This window comes from Manduca sexta, chromosome 7, assembly GCF_014839805.1.
Source record: "Manduca sexta isolate Smith_Timp_Sample1 chromosome 7, JHU_Msex_v1.0, whole genome shotgun sequence".
Lineage (NCBI taxonomy): Eukaryota > Metazoa > Arthropoda > Insecta > Lepidoptera > Sphingidae > Manduca > Manduca sexta.
Genome location: NC_051121.1, coordinates 8,184,716 through 8,207,053, shown reverse-complemented (window position 1 = coordinate 8,207,053; position 22,338 = coordinate 8,184,716). Strand labels below are relative to the sequence as shown.

At 36.2% G+C, this 22,338-nt stretch overlaps 2 protein-coding genes and 1 non-coding gene across 6 annotated transcripts; 1 reads left to right on the top strand and 2 right to left on the bottom strand.

Moving 5' to 3' along the window:
* Positions 1-756: 756 nt before the first annotated feature.
* LOC115443681 (nucleosome assembly protein 1-like 1) lies at positions 757-15,476 on the bottom strand. 4 transcript variants are annotated; one of them, XM_030169225.2, is made up of 9 exons: positions 15,346-15,476; positions 14,870-14,984; positions 7,014-7,221; positions 5,972-6,138; positions 5,487-5,617; positions 5,042-5,202; positions 4,579-4,767; positions 4,228-4,350; positions 757-1,932 (listed from the first exon to the last, which is right to left on the bottom strand). In XM_030169225.2, exons 2-9 carry the CDS (start codon positions 14,974-14,976, stop codon positions 1,813-1,815), a joined length of 1,206 nt encoding a protein of 401 aa, XP_030025085.1. In that variant the 5' UTR covers positions 14,977-14,984; positions 15,346-15,476; the 3' UTR covers positions 757-1,812. The 4 variants fall into 4 exon arrangements, with proteins under 4 accessions (XP_030025085.1, XP_030025167.1, XP_030025312.1 ...); XM_030169307.2 differs by having other exon boundaries at positions 15,247-15,416; XM_030169378.2 differs by lacking the exon at positions 757-1,932 and adding an exon at positions 2,094-3,144.
* Positions 5,678-5,762, bottom strand: LOC115447324. Its single transcript, XR_003938995.1, has one exon. It is a non-coding gene; the product is annotated as a small nucleolar RNA Me18S-Um1356 (small nucleolar RNA).
* A 1,094-nt stretch (positions 15,477-16,570) lies between the features above and the next one.
* On the top strand, positions 16,571-22,298 carry LOC115443514 (RNA polymerase II-associated factor 1 homolog). The gene is made up of 10 exons (XM_030168986.2): positions 16,571-16,824; positions 16,894-17,269; positions 17,617-17,906; positions 18,245-18,443; positions 19,183-19,365; positions 19,658-19,722; positions 20,240-20,440; positions 20,744-20,924; positions 21,113-21,316; positions 21,827-22,298. Exons 1-10 carry the CDS (start codon positions 16,757-16,759, stop codon positions 21,878-21,880), a joined length of 1,821 nt encoding a protein of 606 aa, XP_030024846.1. The 5' UTR covers positions 16,571-16,756; the 3' UTR covers positions 21,881-22,298.
* Positions 22,299-22,338: the final 40 nt, after the last annotated feature.

Sequence of the window (22,338 nt, the reverse complement as noted above, 5' to 3'; positions counted from 1 at the left end):
CTCGCAGCTCCGCTATATGTTTCCCGGGATAGAAAGTAGCCTATGTCCTTTCCAGATCTCAAATCATTTCCATACCGAATTTTACAGAAAACAGTTGTGTTGTTTTCAAATTTACCGCGTTCGAACAGCTGCGACGGGGGACTTAGTTTTATAATATAATAGCTTTTGCTCCAGTCTATTTTTCCGGGATAAAAGGCCCGTTTTATACAGAATCATTATAAACTGTAGCCTATGTGTTATTCTAATGTATTAACCAATATTACTGTAAAGTTTCATCCAAATCTGTTCAGTATTTTTTTCGTGAAAGAGGAACAAACATATATACATCCATCCTCACAAATTTCGCATTTATAATATTAGGATTTTTAGAACTTACAAATATTTGCTGCGTAACTTTAATAGTTTTCAAATAAGACAACAGAAGCTCTCAAAAGGAATACATTTTCTCCGTTTTTGCCACATTTTTCATTACTGATCCGTTCCAATTAGTGATAGCATGATATATAGCTTCTAGCCTTCCTTTATAAATGGGCAACACAAACCAGATTTTTTAATTCGAACCAGTAGTTCCAGAGATTTGCGCTTTCAAACACTGTCCAGCTTAGACATTAAAATTAAACTACTTTTCGGATTCTATTGCGGTTTTTTTTTATATTTTAGTTTTCTCCCGATGTTTCGAAGACTTTTTTTAGACTAGCTTTATAATATAGATTACACAAAAGTTACATTGAAAAGGTGAATAAATGAAAATCAGTATTATTTGCGTACTTTTATTTAAAAATGTTAAGTGTACAAATACCCTATTAGCTGGTGTATGCGATGCTTTAACACTAAATACCAATGTTAAGTATTATAAAAACTACCATATTCAATAGTTTTTATATTATGGTCTTATCGACGTAAAAAATGATACGCCTAGCTTAATTCTGAGCGTTTATAGTGGCAAATATATAAACACCACGAAACGCATGCGACAATAATAATTACGCCGGACTCCATCCACAGAGTGTGGGATACAGACCCATTTACTTGCGCGTTATGATAATACGTTCAAAACGTGCCATGTTTATTTTAAATTAAACATATCATGAATACTTCATTATAAATATAAAACCCTGGCAAACACCAATTCATAAAGGATACATGAATACTAGCGGAGGGGTAAAGGATCGGTATGATTGTTACGCGCAAATAAACGTTTCCCTGGGCAAAACATTAACAATAATCACTGTCTTACAGACCTTAACCAACAGCTGTTTACAAACAGGCAGTGTTACAATACATCACAAGTCTCACTATCAGTGCACCGAGCACAACACCAACGTTTTACAACATAAATGATAATAGCTGGTTCGAGGCGGACAAATTATGTAAATACATTCCGAAAGTCAAGGAATGTACATAGCCGGGGGACTGTCGCGGTTGATTTTCAACAATCTTTATTTTCTAGTAGCAACATCAGTAGCTTTTCAATTTAAAATCGCTAACATAGACCGTTGTTTAACATTAAATCAGATAAAACTATTTACCGAATTCCCTACAATGTGAATCTGCGCCAATTGAAAAATGTTAAAATGGGCGCACTTACAAAATGTAAACAGGAGATAGACATATATCATTGCAGGAAATAACGTTCACCACATTTTGAGTGAGCGAGGGATGCCGACGGAAGCCTATGGAAGATTGTAGTTACTTTCCAATAAGTTTTGAAAGCAAATAGTTAGTATTCCCATCAAAATGTGGCGAACGTATTCAGCACCAACGCAAAATGTGTAGTAAATCCATGGTTTACCGGTGGCGGGTCGGTAATTGCTACTGTTGCTTGCACTCGGCGGGGTTGTCGTGCGGCGGCTTGCTGCCCTTCTTGGGCCGTCTCCGCGGCGCAGGCTCCTCGTCCTCGTCGCTCTCTTCCGTCGAGCATTCCTCGTCCTCCTATGTAAAATATACTCAACGTTATCGCAACCCTCACTCCGCCAACACGCGAAAACTCGCACATTCTCGAGTTACCCGTTAAACGTGAATTCTGCAACCATCTGCGTCTCGTCTTGCGCATACTAACATGCAAATAAGGATAAAAAAATGAAACACATGTATAAAAAGCGTACAATTTTAATGTCACGTAAGGACATCATGCCAAAAACATACAAGCCGTGAAGACTGTAATCTACCAGCTACTGACGAGCTGCTACACATTGACATTATTATGCTAACTTCAATAGAAAGTTACATAAATATAAAATATACATCTGTATTCCCTAGCTATTGTCAGATATTATTAAAATACATATGGGAAAGATCACAGTTAGCAACGTCCAAGTGATGATACACAAAATATGGATTTTGGCACAAGAGATTCAGCGAGCACAATCAATCCCCGGAGGAGGCTGCCCGCCCGCCGCCGGGGACACCACTGTGCCGTGGAATGACAACACTTAAATATCATTAATAGGAAACAAAATAGCTCTAGAGAATAATAATATCACATGAAATTTCATAGTACACAAATGAGATGTAAAATTAGTTAATAAAAGTACACACTATAATTACTGTATAATAAATAAAAACGAGAAATTGTATAACTAAACTAGAAATGCAATATAGGTATCGTAACAGACATCTAACAAGTTAACATGCATTATACATTTATCAAGGCACCATACACTTCTCGCTTTTAAGTCTATAACGTAACTCTTCTGGAGCCCTGAGCCCTATTAAATATATCCACTTCTAAAACATATTTATCTGGCTAAAGGATAAACCATGCATAGATCGAGATAAACATTGCGAGAAGTACATTATAATAATAACATCTAGCGTACATATACTACCGATTTATAAAAATAACCTGACGCGTCATGAGAGTATTCGACATCACCCTTCGCTAGGCGAATATATAATTCATTTTTGGTTCAATTTAAAAAAAAAATGATATGGGCCAGATATGAACGCGATAGATCAGTGCACAGCGGCGGCGTGTGCATACCAAGTGGACACGCGCGGGGCGTGTGCGAGACCTCGGGGTCAGCGGCTGCCGTTACATTACAGGCTACGGTACAACGCTAGAGCGCGGACTAGGGACGTGCATCAATCCTCCGCGTCGGAAACCTCCTCCGTGCCGGAGTCTTCGTCAGAGTACGAATCCTCCTGAAACCAAATATCACCGCTGTTGGTTGTGCAGCTACCATCACCAGACGTAGATACCGTATGCCCTGCACTCGTTCGACGCGCGCACATTCACAGGCAAAAACATAAATAAAAAATAACACGGGAACGGGATTCAACACAGTGGATACCGTACCTCCGTCTGTTTTGAGGATTTGGGAAGGCATAACATCTCTTTAAATTACTAAATAAAATAAGCAAGCGCTGTAAAAATCTACCATGCATGTTCAAAGATTAATGATTACGGATACTAGATGGCTGTAGAATTCACAATTTGGATACGCAGAAGGGCGATGTGAGTGTCTTTTCATTAAAAATCTACACTTAAGTATAGACCACACTCTAGAAATCGCCCCGATTTAATCCATACAACATCAAGAAAGCATCTCATGTCAAAGCGAGCCTCAATTACTACGTAAAGCTTGCTCTCTCTAAGTACATGACAGTTTCCATCTAAATCAATAAAATTACGCACTGATCGGAGTCCTTGCGAAAAGCGTCCAGTGTTTCCTTTAACGCCACGTTTTGTCAAATGCTGGAAGTTTCGAGAGACTTGATTACATGACAACCTTTTGACACCATTTGACATTACATTCCTTTTGGGTGAACTTGAGTTACAATAACAAGTTTTTTTTTTTTAATTAGTGCATGTATTTGTCAGTTGAACTAAATCAAGAACTAATATTTATATTATCTGCAAAAATTATTCTACGCTTTAGACTCTCATACAGAAATGGCCAACAAAATGTGTTCCTCATTACTGACAATGTTCTGGAACTTGTTCTCCACAAGTTAAGAGAGATCGTCATTCAGTAATCGCCGTAAATGGTGTTAAAACATTGTCACATAATCCACATAACCCGACCAAAAGCAAAGGTCCAGTGGCAGAGGCTATTGTGATATCTTCCATTTTGATATAAATCAACGAGAAAAATGCATGAAAGTTTACATCTCTTCAGAGGCACTCTTGTCGTAAATCATGACAATCAATTAGTTCCATGGCGCTTGCCAACTCATGTTCATGCATATTTCTCGTGCTACAGACAAGTAGTGATAGCGACTGACCTCCTCCTCGTATTCATCGTCGTCATCGTCGTCGAGCCCCTCGCCGGTGTAGAGCAGCACGGCGCGCGACACCACGCGCTCGCGGATGTAGTGACCAATTTCGAAGTCAGCCGTCAACAGTGCCTGATCACCAAGATTTATTATGCTTGTTTTAATTCAAAATACATTTTAATGTCTGGTAATCTACCAGTGGTACCTAATAGGCGAATAAAGCCTAAACTATTTTAATAATAGTAAATGGAACTATAATTTAACATCTAAAGAAGTTTTGCTTTTACTTATATCAATGTATTAAACATTAAAACTGATAACCAATTTTAATACACATACGTGAAGTTCCACACAACGCACCTGGATGTCCGAGGCGAGAGTGGAGTTGGGGTCCTCGGGCATGGTGGGCGGATTAAAGAAGTTGAAGAACGAGTCGGCCTGCACCGACTTGGTGACTGTGCGCACCGACCCGCGCGACTTATGCTTCTGCTTCTTCTTTATCGTCTTCACAGTCACGTTCTTGCCCTTCTTCCAGTTGATTTCACAACCCTGAGGGTGAATTTTAGTATTAATAAAGTATCTGTGTAGAGAATTTATTAACTCAATATAACTTGATAATAGTTTATACCAGATGGGTATGGGTGTCATTTAGTTTTGAACAGGTCGGTAGAATTATGGTTGATGGGCAAGGGATTATCTCTCATCAATTGGTACTCTATCCAAAACATCACTCCACTTACACATTATGTACATTGGACTCGCTTTGCTGTACTCATGTAAGAAAAAATATATATATTTACTAATCAGTAACTACTGAACATACCTTGCAGGAGTAAATCTCGGGCCCCTCAAAGTCTAGCGGGCTGTCATCATCAGGCTTGCACTTCATTGAATACTCCTTGGTGAGCACAGTGTTTGTGAAGTATTCATTGGGCGCGAAGTGGAACTCCAATGTGAATCCGATAGGTTCGTCGTGCATTTGCACTGCAGAAAAACATTATACACTTAGCTATCTGAATATAAAACTATTTATAAATGATCTAGAATGATTTATTGCCTCAGTTGGTGATGCATGTAGCATTCTTCATAAACTTCAGATCTTGGTGTAGATTAGTCATCATGTCCTAGGTATATATTTTTTAATCTTTATTTACGGAGCTTGGTCATAATTGTCCAAGATATAAATTAAATGAATATGTTCTATTGAACAAAATGTAGCTTATAAAAGAGTTTAGCTCATAAAAGATTTGAAATTGATGAAAACAAACCTTTAATATCTTGCAAACACTTGAGGATGGGTTCATCATGTTCTTGCATCATCTCACACAACATTGACACATTCCTGAATATGTTGTACCAGAAGTCTGGGATTCCCTTGACATTGGGGTCCATTGGTGGCCTGAAATATTATAAGGATATTAATTTGCGTATAGGCATGGCGGCTTAACAGGAACTGTCTCAATAACCTCAGTTGGTGATGCATGTTAAACAAATCAATCATTGATTTTCAGTATTTGGTGTAAAATTGTCATCATATAAAATTTTAAGTGATCATTTGGGCCTCTGGAAATCTCACAGTCACTAAAAAAAGAAGTAGATCTGAAAGTTTTCTGGGGGTGAGCCAGTTACAAATACCCACCACCTAGATAAAAATATATAGTTTTTTTTTGGTTTGATTTACTCCTTAAGTAGAAGGCAAAGGCTCTCAGCCATACAGCCTGATATATAGCTACACAAGTCATGTGTCACTCACTCGGCAGTGTTGTTGTCGTCGGCGGGCTTGTTGTTGTCGTCGGCGCCGTCGGTGATGGCCGCGCTCTGCACGGCGCGCGCCAGCTCGTCCTCTTCGTTCTCATCACGCCACGGGTTCACGCACTCCTCGTCCGTGGGCTCGTAGATGCCGTTTACGATTTGAGCGCGCTGCACACAAAGTTACGTTATGACGTCACCCCATTATAAGTATTTAAAATTCTAGTCTCTATTCAAGTGGTTTTACTCATGACGTAGAAGGCACTATTTGTCATGATGGAATGTTATCCAGCAATCGATAGACTTAATTAATTTCTGTCTCGCAAAGAATATGTCAGAAATATGTTCCTTGTTCATAGACAGAGCTTCAGTGGCATTTATTTTAAAACAACAGTAGGAAACGTGGCAATTCATAGTATGTATGTTAACTCGTAAATGTAAATATAATCTATCTAGTTCCATATTGAACAAACTGCAGACTGTACTGCAAATATTTCTTCCTAATCTGGATGTTGGCCGCATAGTTTTCGATAACGACAAAGGAAGCCCTAGTATGCGTTTTCCATTTATATGACAATGTAGGATGTATTCAATGTTAAAACTAATTAATACTTACAAAGGATGTCGCAATAAGATAATTTGATACTAAAATTATGGCGTAATTTGAAGAGCACATATAATTTTAACTTTAACATATTTATCTCTATTTAGATTAATATTATATCTCAAAGATAAATAAACTAGGATGTCATATGTAAAATAGGTCACAAATCACAATGATTGATCAGCGAGAATCTAACCTAAATACCCCCCAAATATAGAACCGAGTTTCCATTACTTGTTAGTGTGACCTTACACAAATATACGTGTACACTGGTCATGATAAGACATTACAATTAGTTAATCTTTTACCTACAGTTATCTTGTAATATAAATTTTTTAACCATAAAAAAAACTCATATCGCTCTAACTTTTTGTAAGAGTTCATCAAGCAGGCAGAACTATTCATAGACCGCTGAGGTAAATAAATATAAAAGTCCAATCACCTTATCAAACAGCGGCTTGTACAGTTTCTCGTACTTGCACTCGAGTGCGTGCACCTCGCTGTAGAACTTGGACTCGATGTCGACGAACTCCCTCTGCAGCAAGCGCAGCGCCCGGATGCGACGCCGCACGTTGGGCGGCAGCGCGGCGATGGCCTCCGCGTGGATGCTGTTCGAGATTGCCGCCAACATGTCCGTGCGGGTCACGCCGCTGTAACAACAAATTTTTATTTAGAGAATGGTCAGTTTCATTTCTCGCTTAAAATATAAAGAGGTTGATATTAAGCATTTGCATTAATAAAATAAGAAACAAAAATATTTTGCATTACCAATATGAGCAAAGATAGAAAGTTAATTGCTTTATACAAACATATTTTACACAAAAATGTGTCGTTTATGTGCAAAAGATTTAACACTAATCGATGCCAACTAGTTGTAAATAAAATTTGACAGACAGTCAATTTAATTCACGAATCAATTGATATACAACATACATAGTATAACTATTAAATCTCTAATAACAAGTACAAGTATCTTAAAAATGTAATATTTCGAACGCATATCAATGTATTTAATGAATTGGTTGAGTTAGTAACCAACCGTATATCAAGAATCGAGATGAAGACGATTATTTTTTATATGTGATTAGTGTTCGTGACGGTGGCGTGATGTGGAGCAGGGAATGCGTGTAAAAAATGTTCACTTTTTAGATATAAAAACTCTATAGTCCGACACGACGGGACCGAAATTAAGAAACCACGTTTATAATAAAGCAGACGAATTCGGTAATGGTTACGATATAAGATATATTCACCTATTTATGAAATAGAAAAAATAGACGCACAAGCGTATCCCATGATCGTAAATGTTTTGGTAGAAATTGTATCAACACCTAATAACCGTTTTGTAACAAAATGCTATATGGAATCGCAGTGCGCTCATTTCCCTAGAGACAGGATATAAAATCTTACGGTCAGCTTGCTTTTTTATTAAAAACCAAGAAACGGCAAAAACTAAGTATTGACGAAATTAGTTTCTTCACCATGTTTGCTCATGGCTAATGCTTTAATAATTTGAGTTATGTTTACCGCTCATGACAGTGCTGTGAAAGGTAAAAAATCACGTGTCGTTTTATGCCAAAATGCTAGTTTTTAATGAACTTTTACCGTGCGGGTTAGGTTTCGATAAATAATAACGAAAGCAGATTAATAACTGGCTTTATTTGACTTGCATCTATTTTATTGGATTACATGTGGCGGATCATAAGAATAATATACATATATTAGATGTTAAATTATTTAACGTATCTAGGCAAAAGATTTAATATTCTTAGTTATTATTCAGGATGCTGATTTTCTGTTTCGATAAGGAATGCCAAAGGTAACAATTACTACATAGCCAAGTATATTGTTTGGTTTAAAAAGGCTGTTATTCTATAATACAATACAATTATATCTCACCAACATTAACTACTACATGTTCCAGCACGAAACGAGCTAATATCTTCACAAACTATTACATTTGTATTATTAAACAATATTATATATATTGTTATATATTTATAAAGCAAGATAAGTATTATAAATACAATATTTACTTTACAAAAATATTATAATTTTGCTTGTGTTTTTGCCCCGTGAACTTTATTCCTGCAATAGTCCACTATGTACTTTTCCCGAATAACAATAAGCAACTTATATTGGCGTCAGAATTGTGCCAAACAACTATGGCAAACTTAAGTAGCTGTTGGTTGATGATTAGATGGCAAAAGATACTAAAAATATGTTTTACATTACAACTCGTATTTTAATAAATGTATGGGCCTCACATACGAACGTCTGGTATGCTTATATAGTCTACGTCTGGACGGTTCATGATTTCCGCGATTAACGTGTACAAACATCATGACAGGGGGATTGGTATATATTACGATAATAAATTAAAGGCTATTTACTTAAATTAAGCACTACTATAAATAAAAATATAATTAGTAATTAAACTTATGTTGTTAATTATTTTCTTCTACTTAGTATGTCCATTTCTAATTTAATTTTTAAGACTTGCAATTCATGCAATTCTTGTTTGCGTCGCTCGTCATTCTCATAGCATTTCCTCAACAAATCCATCTCTAAACGACATTTTTCTTCTTTAAGTTGGACTAGAGTATCCTCAGTCTTTTTAGTTTTAGGCTCTACTATTTCGTGTTTCTTTTTTGACAGATCCGACAATGGGTTCATTGTGTGATGTGAATTCGCATTTAATACAATTGTTGCAGGTATATTTGTGGAACATATCGGAATGGACAATTTATGTTTACTTTCTGTACTAACATCGTTTTCGTTACTTAGGTCTGTCTCATTCATTGCATACATTGACTGAAGAGAGGGCTCAAGGACTATGTTTTCATATGCATCTTCATCATACTGAGGAACAGTACCCGTAGCTGTGTCTTTAAGAATACCAGCCACCCACTTGTTAGTAGGAGATAATGGGGGTGGCGGTGGGCCTTTACCAATCTGCCGACGCATTCGGTAGACTTTTCCAGCTTCTTTCCGTGCCCTTTTTTTCAAGTATTCCCACTTATATTTTAATTGCTTGACACTTCTATAAGACGTGTTAGTCGAGGCGTTAAATTCCTTTGCAATAACTTGCCAAATTGCTTCCTTTTGTTTGACTATAGGAGCGTTAGTTTTTTTATTTAATATGATTTTCGAGTGTTTATTTATCAGCCTCCTTAACTTATCAATTTCAGCAGTGGTGAAATTGGAACATCTGTTACTGTAAATAATAAAACATTATCATTGTATAACTTCCGTATCCTCCATGAGATCTTATTTAAGATATCAGAATATACACATTGTTTTATTCATAGGCGCACACCCCCGCCAGAAGTTGGAGCCAAAATCTCTGATGTTCTAGAAAAGCTTGGTCCTTAAGTAATTTTCCTGCGTACACAATGCTTTTTCCCCATTTCAAGTAAGGGTAGGCAGTGTTACCAGACCCATGGTGGGGGTGTTGCAATCTTAACATTTCCCCCACCGCTAAGCAAATGCTAAGTACGCCTATGGTTTTATTTCAAACTTATAGTATTCTTTCATTTCTTTGATATACCTCTATGTGACACTACTTCAGTGATTTTGCAGTGGCGTAGAGGTAAATAAGCCTCACATTTTTTCTTCACAGTTACATTTGTGATGTGCCAACTTTTGCTGCTCTTCCTTTAGGTATATATTATAAAGAAATACATTTTGCAGTCATATCAGTAATGGTCAAGTAAAAGTTTTTAAACTTATTACTTTTAAAGTTGAAGAAACCGGCTGTTAATGTCACTGCTTAAGAATTCTTTCGGATCAAAGGCAGTACTCGTAAACTGCTTGGTAACAGAAAGTAACAAATTGATGGTGGTTACAGATGGATTTTCCAGTGTCATGAGCTTGAACATAAACTCTGGTCAATTTGATTTATTTCAATATCATAAAGACATTCTGACAGCAAATTGTTTATTCCAAAGTTCTTCATTAAAATAAAGTCTAAGTAATGGATTTCTTCGCTTAATATTTTTTGTACATTCAGGAAATCTAAATAGTTTCCGGTGCAAATGTTTAAGATAATTATATCACACTTTTATGGATTTACAATATCCTGCTAGTTCTAATTATATATATTCTCCTCGGCACACGCGTGGCGAGATTTCTTTATTTTCAGTGCAAACGTGTCCAGTTTCCCCAAAAATAGCACGTTTGCAACACAGAATAAACAGAGACGTATGAGTTCGTAAACGCTGCTCTATGTTGAAATACATCGAGAAATCACAGTTTTAATGTATAAAATTTATACAGATGACGTACTCACTTTGGAATTTACTATAATATTGAAGTTTGTTTAAATTTATATAATGTTAAAATTAGTTGTTTACTTTACAAATATGACCATGTGACGTCAAACCGTTAGATAAATATAATATTATATTGGCTAAAAGTTGAAACCATTATTAATTTGTACTATATAATTTTAAACCGTGAGATGTAGTCGAAAAAGCTCAAAATAATTCGTGACATCACAGAATATTTTATGAAGTCTATGTTTATAATCTATATCTTCGAAGGGATATGCAGATATAAACAATGCACCCTGGTTTATTGGACTCATTTCAGTTACCGTAAGACCTACATATAAAGTAAAAGCAAATTGTTCTCGAATCAAAATATTCGCACAAATTACTGTTTGACCAGGAGATCAAATCCCAACCCTCAATTTCAAAGTTTAAATAGCTTGTACCAATGTAACAGTATAGAACAAAAGTAAAATTGCATAAATATCCCACTTCTTACGGTTAAAAGATCGCGAGAAGATAAAACACCTGCCCCATTTAAAAAGCATCTGTTTTAAATTACTTTTATATGTGGCTGGTTGTGAAACCAGCTGGGCGGCGAAATGAGAACACCTGCGCATCTTGTGTCAATCTTTGGACGGATATAGTAAAATTTGTATTTGTAACATAAAGATTGGATAGAAAAAAAAAAATGTTACCTACCATTCTTTACACGGTTGAAATCAAAACTACCATAAAAGGGAGACAATACATCTAAACTAAATCTAGATACTTAAGATTGAAATTACAAATACACGAACGTAAAACAAAACTTATTCGTAAAGAATAACTCACGCTCAATGAGTAAGTATAAAGTAGTAATTAATGTTTACAATTACTTAGCATGACTAACATCCGGTTATGGACAAAAAGATCTCAGAACTTGCAAGCCAACATGACATTACCTAGTCTCGTAGATGACGAATAAATCTGTTTAACAATATTCACTACATAACTTACATATTACTCATTCGGGAACCTGCACTGATTATGTGAGAACTTGCTAAGGGCATGTGTGTGGCGCACAAGTGGCCAATACGTCCCAACCGCACAATACGAGAAGTCATGCTATACCGCGTGTAAATATACGCTTTGACCACAAAATTAAACCAACAGCAGCTATATCGTTTCAATACACTTGTTATCACAGCAATGCTCCGTCGTCCTTAGATAAATAATGGCTATGAATAAGGGGGTAAAAATGTACGTATATCAATCAAAGTCACCTTTTGAAAAAATACCGTATTGGTACCGCGCGGCACTTTTGCTTGAATGATAAAACCACTTTTTACGCGATAATTGGATTTTCATGTGTACGGTCAATGTTAAAAATAAATTAAGTTTTTTGTAATCATATTACAAAGGATTATATTGTACCAGTCTGAGTTACTTTACAATCAGGCAGAAAAGGTCACAAAATCCACCTAAGTCGACTATAGGTGGATGGGGACAAAATGCCTCCGGCTTTAAACGCGCCAAAATACTTTTATTATACAGAGTATGAAAATAAAAATAAAATCTTGTGTCTGAGTTTTAAGGTTTACCAGCGAAATTCAGAGGTCGAAGGGGCAGAAAATATTTGCTTATCTTGTCTGTGCACTTGTCAGAATATGAACTCTTAGACCTTTGGAGGGCGCGTTGAGGTCAGACAGCACGTAGAGGTTATATCTGAACAGTCTGACTATAATTATAGTTATTTTATATCAAAAAGGTGCACTACTTGATGGAATTCTTTTTCCACTAAACTGCTATATTGTTTTTGTACTGAGTTATAAGGGGCTATCCATTAAATACATGACACGATTTTTTCTGATTTTTGGCCCCTTTTCTTGGTGTGACTTCACATGTATTGCAATAGTACATACAGAAGTAATTCAATAAAAATACAGAGCAGTTTCATATTTTTTTTTTGTTACTAAAATTAACATCATTTCGCGACGAGCTGAATTTGGCTTAATTATTGCCGTCAACTAACCTGTAGTACAGCGTGTCGGGTCAGTGTGCGCGAGGATTCGCTAACAAAACAAAATAAACCGTATAAAACAGAGATTGAACATTTTTTTAAAGTTTATCGTTATAGCTTGTGTTTTATAATTTAGATTTTGACATGTGATGTCATGAAACTTATGATACTCCTCCCCGTCACTTAATGTCACATTACATCAACACCATCCCTCTTGTGACGTACTTTACGGATGGCTTTAACTACACAGAAAAAAATTCGCTAAACCTAGGAATATTTAAATGCTCATTATAAATAAACGCAACATAGCACTGTGTGCTATAAAATATCTCACAATCAAATGGCTTCGTAAGTTAGACTTGGAAGCAAATTGAATGAAGGAACACCAAACGGAAACTACGCTCAAATTATAGCCCGACAGGATACGTCCCATTAAAAACAGACGTTACAGTTTGATTACTGGAAACCATGACAAACTTAGTGGCATTGTGAAGTAGAGCTATCGTCAATACCAGACAAAATGTTGTTACCTAACACTCTCAACTCATCCTATCAGTGAAAACTGATACTAGCTGGGATGCTGTTCAAGATTATCTTCAAGCCGACCAGAAAGAATGAGGTCCAGCTGTTAATCCATACTAAAACAGGACGTCAAAATACCAAAAACTGATGTTTTTATTAATTTTGGTTCCCATTTTCCAATATGTAATAAATGCTAAAGTTAATCATCTATAAAACACATTTCTTACTCAAAATTGAGTCAAAGGCATTTATATTCCATAAACTGTCTAATCTAGGCGTTGGTAAGTCATTTTCAAAGAAAAACTGTCTCTAAACTACATTCGCCGGTCCATAAAACAGCCGGCCGCTGCATCTCAGCACTTATTGATCAAGTAGAGCGTGAAATGAGTCATTAGTTCATTGACCCGTAATCTCATCTCGGGACGGTTTTTTACGTCTTGCATTGCAGATGTAATTAGATAAGAAAAAAATATCGACACTAATGCTAGATAATGGTTATTGTATACGGACAGGTAATATTTCGTGACGACAGACTTATTTTGAGATTTGACAAAAAATGCCTCTTAGATTAAGATATTTTGATGCTAGTAAGTAATGAAACGGTGATTGGATCTTGAAGTGCGACTTAAATATTTTCAAACTAAGAAACAAGTACATACCATATTTGTACTACGTAATTAAAAGTATGAACGTACTTAGCTTGTAAGAGACTTGATTACATCTTACGACCATGTGGTTTTTCAACGCGTTTGTTTATTATTCTGATGCTATTCTTAACCCTCATGCGGAAAGATGATACAAATAGTTAATATTTTTATTCTATACATATTCATGAAATCGAAACTATCAGTGTTTTTATAATTAAATGAATAAAATCTAGTTTTCGCGATATTTCAGTGTATTCTATGCAATATCTTCTAAATAAATAACACGAGAGTAATATATCATCATGGACGAATAAGCTTAAGCAGGGCAACGTCTCCCATAAATGATGAGTCATTGCTATGGAATTGTAACCATGTGACAAGAACCATGATATGACTGTACTGCTAACGTCGCCCGGCATACCCATGTAATTGATCAATTTAAGTTTAGGCTCTCTTACATACCGGCGGTTTAGTTCTAAAATTAGAATTGAACTTAGATTTAAAGTCTCCACACAGTCACGATGTTATAAAAAATTCAACACACTAGCCTCGATATAAGCACTTACGACTTTACATAAATAACTGTGATAAAGGATTTGAAACGCACAATGTGTAAAGCACGTTGCCTTATGTTTATACGTATCGAAAAGTCATTAATACGACTGGTTCCTATATTTTTTAATCGCAATCGTAAATGATTTACAAAAAGGAAATGCATGGAAATTTACATGGACGCTGTCGAAGCAATGTGCGCAGAACAAAACAGATCGATATCAGACACAAATAGATGGCTTAAACGTTACATCTAGGCGCCGACAGATAATGGAGGGATGGAGCTAACCTATTTTTTTCTTACCTTTTCATGAGGTGCTGGGCCAACTCTCCGCCTCCGACAATCTCCTCCTCCTCTCCGGACTCCACTTCGGAAGTGTGGTCGTCACCGGCACGTTCAACTGTACCCATTTTAATTCCTACAACAATGAAGACGAGTTAGGACCGCACCATTCGCGCCACGTTGGTTACCATACCGGCTTCTGCCAATATCTTACAAAACTATTCAAAAACACTAAAATGACATTAAAAAATACACGTAACTGCTTGTACGTTGCCATAAAGAACTAATTGTTGAATTTTTACTTGTAAAACATAATGCGCAGTACGTTGAAAAACCCCTCTTTTGGACCACATGGCAAAAGATCTTTTCTCGTATAATATAAAATGAAAGCAACTTACTATTATCTATAAAACGCACAAAGAAGCCGAAGCAGCGATATAATGATTTTTTACTAAGATAACGTTGTATTTTATGAATTATTGTAAATTGAAACGTACCTCTTTGCCGACTAAAGTTGTGAAAAGAAAGATGGCGACGGAATACGACGAGTGAATGACTCGAATTCAAGGCAATTCGGCGAACGAAATACGAATGGGGATTGAAGGATAAAGTGTTGCCAACTTTTTACGTCTTAACCATATGAATGACCATAGAAACCCAGATTTTCTAGCAACTATTTTGTTACGCCAAAATATGTATTTATTACATTTTTGGTAATCTCTTTAGATTTTTTGCCAATTATTCTATGTACTTATCTATCTTACAATCTATTGTTGGTAGAAACAGAAATAAAATATTATAAAATATGAATAATCTAAATGATTTTAAATTATCACACTCAAATTGTTGTAAACTAATCAACTAAGTAACTACTCCACTAAAAATAAATGTATTTTTAACCTACTTCAAAAAAGGAGGAAGTTCTCAATTCGACTCAATCTTTTTTTTGTTAATAAATTTTGTTCGAATGAAGATACTTTTGAAGTGGACCCATAGTCACCAAGTCAAAATCTGATGATTGGATCCTGGAGAAATCGAGGGCAAACCTCAGATTTTATAGGTCCACACATCGTTTTTCGTACATTTGTTCATGTATTTATTTAGCTTATCTAACAATGTTAATGACTTATGTTTAATTTCTATTAAACACAAACTCCAAAATTAGTAACCAGTGTATAGGTAATGTTAAATTATTTTTTGGTTTTTAGTAATTTTTGGAGGCGGTTTAATTTTTTATGATTTTCCCTAACATGAGGAGCTAATTCGCAGTTTTGGGTAAATTCACTGCATTGACAACACAGTATGAAGATTGACGATGTAAGTCATTTTTTTATATTGGCAACATTACCGGAAACCGAACGAATTATCAGATCAGGCAGACTATACGCATTCGTAAAGCTAAAATTAGTGGTAACTGGTAACGTACTAGGTTCAAAAAACTAATTCGAAATAATAAAGTGACCGGTTAGAAATTCTTTTTGCAAAACTTGTAAATTATATTATTATGCATATTTTATTACGAAATTATTTTAATAATTTATCTTTGGATTTATTCTCAATGGTCATATAAATCGCAATTTAAAATTAATCGATAAGCTAGTAGTCGTCACTTTAGTTCGTAGTTTAAATTATTATTGCAATTATTTTTATAATCCCTGGTTATGGTCGTAGGAATTAGTTATCGATTCCTAGGACCTATTCATGGTTCCGACCGTGTAGCATTAGCGTGAGTACATACTAGGTACTTTGTTATCTATAGACATTACATCGTTTTGTTTAATTGTCATTTGTCAATAATTATTGTCAATCTTACAAAAATTGTGTACGTTCTTGAGTGTTTGCATATTGTTATTTTAAATTTCCATTTGTTTTGAAATGAAGTGACGATATATAGAGTAAAATTACAATATGCCACCTACGGTGCAAACAAATGAACCCGAAAGGGAGAAGCGTCCACAGAGAACAGGAGAAAGGAGGTTAGTTTATATCTAAACAACGTCCGTTTAATTACCTAAAACCCGCTAAAAATGTAATTTACACTGCAGGTCTGAGCTCGTAACACGCGTGAAGTACTGCAACACACTTCCAGACATACCATTTGATCTGAAATTCATCACATACCCGTTTCCGTCTACACGTTTCATACAATACAATCCGACATCACTAGAGAAGAATTACCGCTATGAAGTATTAACAGAACACGACCTGGGTGTCCATATAGATTTGATAAATCGTGATATATACCAAGGGGATGGTAATGCGGTGTTGGATCCTGCTGACGAGAAGCTTCTAGAAGATGACGTGCTCACGCCTCAGGACTCGAAGCGGTCGCGTCATCACGCCAAAAATGTGTCGTGGTTGCGACGCTCGGAGTACATCTCCACTGAGCAGACCAGATTTCAACCTCAGACTATGGAGAAGGTATGTTTTTGTTTTCAAAATTATCTATGGTTGTCGGCCTTTCGAAAAGCCATACTGGATATTGATAAAGCCATTTGATTGTGTATTGAAGTAAAAGAAAAAAAATTGTATACTTTGTAGCAAAAGCCTGTTCAGATACCAAGTTTTTTTTTATTCATGCACACCCTTTAAATTAAGATAATGTTTGATTGGTGTAGGCCAGATTATGCTATCCTTTAGTCTTGAGATTTAGTTTGATTAGTACTACAATATTTTCCATGACAAACATTTTTCCTTTTATGTCTTGCAATAGTCTTATGACAAACGAAAAAATAAATGTAAATAATTATATATAACTAACGCCTTAGGTTGAAGCGAAAGTTGGTTACAATGTCAAGAAGATATTCAGTGAGGAGACTCTATACATGGACCGTGAGAGTCAGATTAAGGCCATTGAAAAGACCTTTGATGACAATAAGAAGACCATAGAGAAACATTACAGCAAGCCCGGCATCACTCCTGTGGAGGTCATGCCAATCTTCCCTGACTTTGACATGTGGAAATACCCATGCGCCCAGGTTATATTTGACACTGATCCTGCGCCAGCTGATAAGAACTTTGCTGGACAGATCGAAGCCATGTCTCAGGCTATGATTCGGTAAGTGCATGAGAATGTGAGACAAAAATGCTGATATTGTGTTTATTTTAATTGCATAAAAGTTGGAACACAGTTGACATTTATAACTTGCTGTTTCATACTAATCCTTTTGCTCACTACTATTAAGAGTAACTTAGTAATGAAATATTTCACTTTGAAATAATACTTGTTTTCAGATATTATCACAGCTTTTTATATTATAAATTTCTCCTCACCACAAAGACTGTAGCCTTCATGGTCACAGGGAGACCAAGCATAAATAGTTTTATGTAATCCAATGTATTAACATATGTGTAAACACTAGAAATCATTATTTTACTATGACTATTTCTTTGCAGTGGTGTGATGGACGAAAGCGGTGAACAGTTTGTGGCCTACTGCCTGCCAACAGAGGATACTATACAGAAACGGCGACGCGATGTGGCCGAGGGCATTCCATACATGGACGGAGACACATATGAGTACAAGATGGCCAGGGAGTACAACTGGAACGTCAAGAGTAAAGCTTCTAAAGGTTATGAAGAGAATTACTTTTTGGTATGTTTATATTAGTTAAAAGATGTCAATGCTTGAATAGCAATCATAATTATTTGGAAACACCAAAGTTTTCTGTGTCGTTTTGCCTAGGTTTAGGATCACTGACACAATCATTCTGTTTTTAGAGTATATTTTTTTTAAAGTACATAAGTAAGTGGTTTGTTATGATTTTTTTTTTATTCAAATTGAAATTCTATATCACTTTACTTGAAAGTTTGCTGGTTGTTGTTTAAATATGATTGCTTTCTAATCATCCATGTGGAATATGTAGGTTAGTTCACAATGCAATTACACAAGTTTGTATAATGCAATTGATATGATTTGAGATGTACATAAATGGTGGTTACTAAATAGTTCCTTATTCTTATTAATTATCTGTTAGTAGGTGTATTAAGTAAAATTCACACTAAAACACTGCTATAATAAGGGACTTTCACTAGTTTAAAAAAATATAGGTAATTGTCAGTTTTCATATTGAAACAGTTAATGTAGGTAGATCATACTTATTTCATTGCTATTTATTTGAGAGAATGGATTAGAGTCTGATTTGTAATTGTTTGGCTTATACATTTATTTGATGAGTATAATTTATTCAGAAGTTGTGACACGGGCTCATAATTTAGGTATTTAATGATTTCTTAATGTCAATTTGCTTACTATTTGTATATTGTCAATGTCTTTATAAAATAATAAACACAATATCTTTGCCCCCTCCATTGTGACAATCGAATGTATTAAGGTGGTGCGCAACCATACGGTGTACTACAACGAGTTGGAGACCCGCGTGCGGCTGTCGAAGCGACGCGCGCGTGCTGGTGCTGCGGCGCAGGCGCTCACGCGGCTCGTGGTGACGCACCGTCCGCTCAGCGCGCCCGAGCACCGCATGCTGCGCCTCAGGGAGAAACAGCTCGAGCCACACCAGGTAACATAGCTAGTCATGTTTATTGTGTGTTTATTATGTTGACTAGTCTGCCATTTCGTACAGTCAGCCACAAAAATTGCTGAACAAAATGAAAATTTCATATTACCTTAGTATACAAGTTTAATAGATTTTTTTGCCATTATCTGTGTAGAAGGTTATCCTGGTTTATTTTAGTGAAAAAATTAAACACAAAAATGGTCTATTGATGTTTTTAAGCCTTTGTGTCTCAGTACAATTTCCTTTAAAAGAACAAATTTTACACAACACCTTTGATGTTTTTATTACTTCTTAGGAAGAGGATGAAGAAGAGGAAGAAGACGATGACGACGAAGAGAAGCAGAATGGGAAGAAAGACAGGTATATTGTTGACCAGTTTAATTATAATGGCTGTGCAGTGCGTACAATATAGGCTATGAAATTGTTTATATTTGTAGACTCAAATACAAATGTGATCAGTTACAATTTATGGCTAGTTATAAATTATAAGTGATAATAAGCTATAAATAATATTTAACAATTGCAAAGATAATACTGTTTCTACATTAAGATATGAGTATCATATTAAGGGACTTTCATTACATTGTGTGAGGTAATGTGCCTGGACTAGACATTTATGTAAAGTAAAATGACTGCTGTATAAAAACCATTCTTCTTAGGTCAGCATGTATGACACATGTGTTTCTAGTATACAATATGCAAAGAATAGTAAATCACCGGCTACATTTGTATGTCCTAATTATTTCATTTATGTATTAAACTTTTAAAATATTTTCAACTAAATATAGTGAATGTCTGCTCTGTGAGAATTGTCCACATAAAATAATAACAAATATTTGTCACTATCTTCCATGCTTATTTATTTATTTATCACTAGGTCCAATTCACGATCGAAGTCCCGATCAAAGTCACCGCAAGGCTCGGACAGGTCGAAAGGTTCGAAGTCAAGGTCGAGGTCGGGATCGCGGGCGAGGTCAAGGTCACGCTCGAAGTCCAAGTCAAGGAGCAGGTCACGTTCCGCCTCCGGGTCTAGGAAGTCTAGATCAAGATCTGGTTCGGCGCAGTCTGGATCTGCCAGGTATGAACTGGGTTTTTGGTTATCAGCTGTTAATTAGGATTTTATTGCTGCATGTGTCATATCTATTTTTAAAAAAGACTGGCGACCCTCCGTCTGTAGCCAAATGTATGCTGGCTATCTTAGTGGATATTCATCACTGGATTATAAAAATCATAACTTGGGTGGGTTCTTCTTGGTGTCTACCATTCGGATACAAAAATATTTTAATGCCTTGTCAACCTTACCTTTTTTCTGTTGAAGGCATCGGGAAAAATTGCGTGGAGAGAAAATATTTTACTTTATTAATTCTCAATCTATTTCTAGATCTGGGTCGGAGCGTTCTCGGTCCCGTTCGAAGTCCGGTTCGCGGGCATCGTCTCGCGCGTCTTCCCGCGCTAGTTCCAGGAGTGGGAAGGGGTCGCGGGCCAGCTCCAGAAGCGGCAAAGGATCGCGGGCCAGCTCAGCCAGTAGGGGCTCCAGGGCCAGCTCTAAGGCGAGCGAGAAGGTTGTTATTATGATATTGTGATGGAATGAGCTGAGAACGATAAAAAAGGGAATAAAATCAATTTAGTTTAGCCTGGTTAATATTTGTAATGTAAATATTTTTTACCCAAATATAAAAAAAATAGCAATATGATTTTCCATAGTCGCCGTAACAATAAAACCTAATATAATATTAATTTGCGTAATCAGGGTTCAAGAGCCAGTTCAAAGGCGAGTTCCCGTGCCTCATCCCGGGCGAGCAAGCGCTCATCACGGGCCTCGTCGCGGGCTTCCCGCGCCTCTTCCAAGGCCTCCGGCTCTAAAGCGTCTTCCAGGGCCAGTTCCAGGCGGAACTCGGGTTCGGGCAGTGGATCAGATAGATCTAGGAGTAGATCTGCTAGTGGATCTCGGCAGGTAAGGATGATGAGTTATTTTTTGGTTTGTTGTTGCCATTTTTTGGATTATTTAAAATGTCGTGGTAGATAATGCGTGTAGAGGACAATCATCTTAAGCTGACGTTTACATCACATCTAAATAATGATTTCTCATGTCTACGCGAATGTTAGACATCGAAACAAAACTATGATAGTGCGAAAAGCAATGGTCATCTACTATAATAAGGCTGACTTGCACAAGCACTCACTAAATATGATTAACGCTAAATATATTTTAATCATAGTGCTGTCTTTCCCAACTCTTAAAAGATGACAGTGACAGCACGAAGTTTTAAATGTGTTTAACGATAAATATGTTTAGCAAGTCATTGTACAAGCCAGTCTAAATCTTAGACAGATGGTCATCTAAAATGTATTTAGCTTTCAAAAATAACCGCGCAGAAATAAATAGCGTACTATATTTATTGTGATGTTTATCGATATTCTATTTGGAAATATACTAATAGGCTTATTGTCGATGTGTTTACAGTCTCGAAGCGGCTCAGCGTCGAGTGCATCGTCACGGCGCAGCGGTTCGGACTGAAGCTATAGTTTCTGACCTGCCTTACAAATCATTGTTCGCGTCGTATAACTGTACCACTCTGAAGTTAGCCTCATACGCGCTCTTTGCATCTTCACTAGTTTCTAGTCAAACCAGAAATAAGATGCCTCCCTCCATGATCAACAGAGGCTTCACAGAATATCTAACAAAAATATTTGCTTCCTAGAGACTCTCTTTCTCCTTTTAAATAAATAAATAAATTGAAGCAGTCGCCTCTATGACGGTTGTTGTGTACGATTGTTTGTATTGACATAGGTAAAGTGTGGTCTCCATAAGATTCTTGTATCTTACAGTACTGCTCATGACTAACTTCAAGGCGGCAAAGTTATATGACATGAACTATACACAAGTGTGACGTATCCAATGTAAAGTGTTATTTTAATATACGCGTTACAGATAATTTGTTGTTTTAATCAATTTCATGAATTTCATTACGAATA

Coding starts and splice junctions, on each gene's coding strand:
- LOC115443681 (XM_030169225.2), bottom strand. CDS start 14,976: ATGGGTACAGTTGAACGTGCCGGTGACGACCACACTTCCGAAGTGGAG. Junction 4,768..5,041: donor CCGAGATTTACTCCTGCAAG/GTATGTTCAGTA, acceptor ATTCACCCTCAG/GGTTGTGAAATCAACTGGAA. Junction 1,933..4,227: donor ACGATGAATACGAGGAGGAG/GTCAGTCGCTAT, acceptor TATTTTACATAG/GAGGACGAGGAATGCTCGAC.
- LOC115443514 (XM_030168986.2), top strand. CDS start 16,757: ATGCCACCTACGGTGCAAACAAATGAACCCGAAAGGGAGAAGCGTCCA. Junction 19,723..20,239: donor CAGAATGGGAAGAAAGACAG/GTATATTGTTGA, acceptor ATTTATCACTAG/GTCCAATTCACGATCGAAGT. Junction 20,441..20,743: donor GCGCAGTCTGGATCTGCCAG/GTATGAACTGGG, acceptor ATCTATTTCTAG/ATCTGGGTCGGAGCGTTCTC.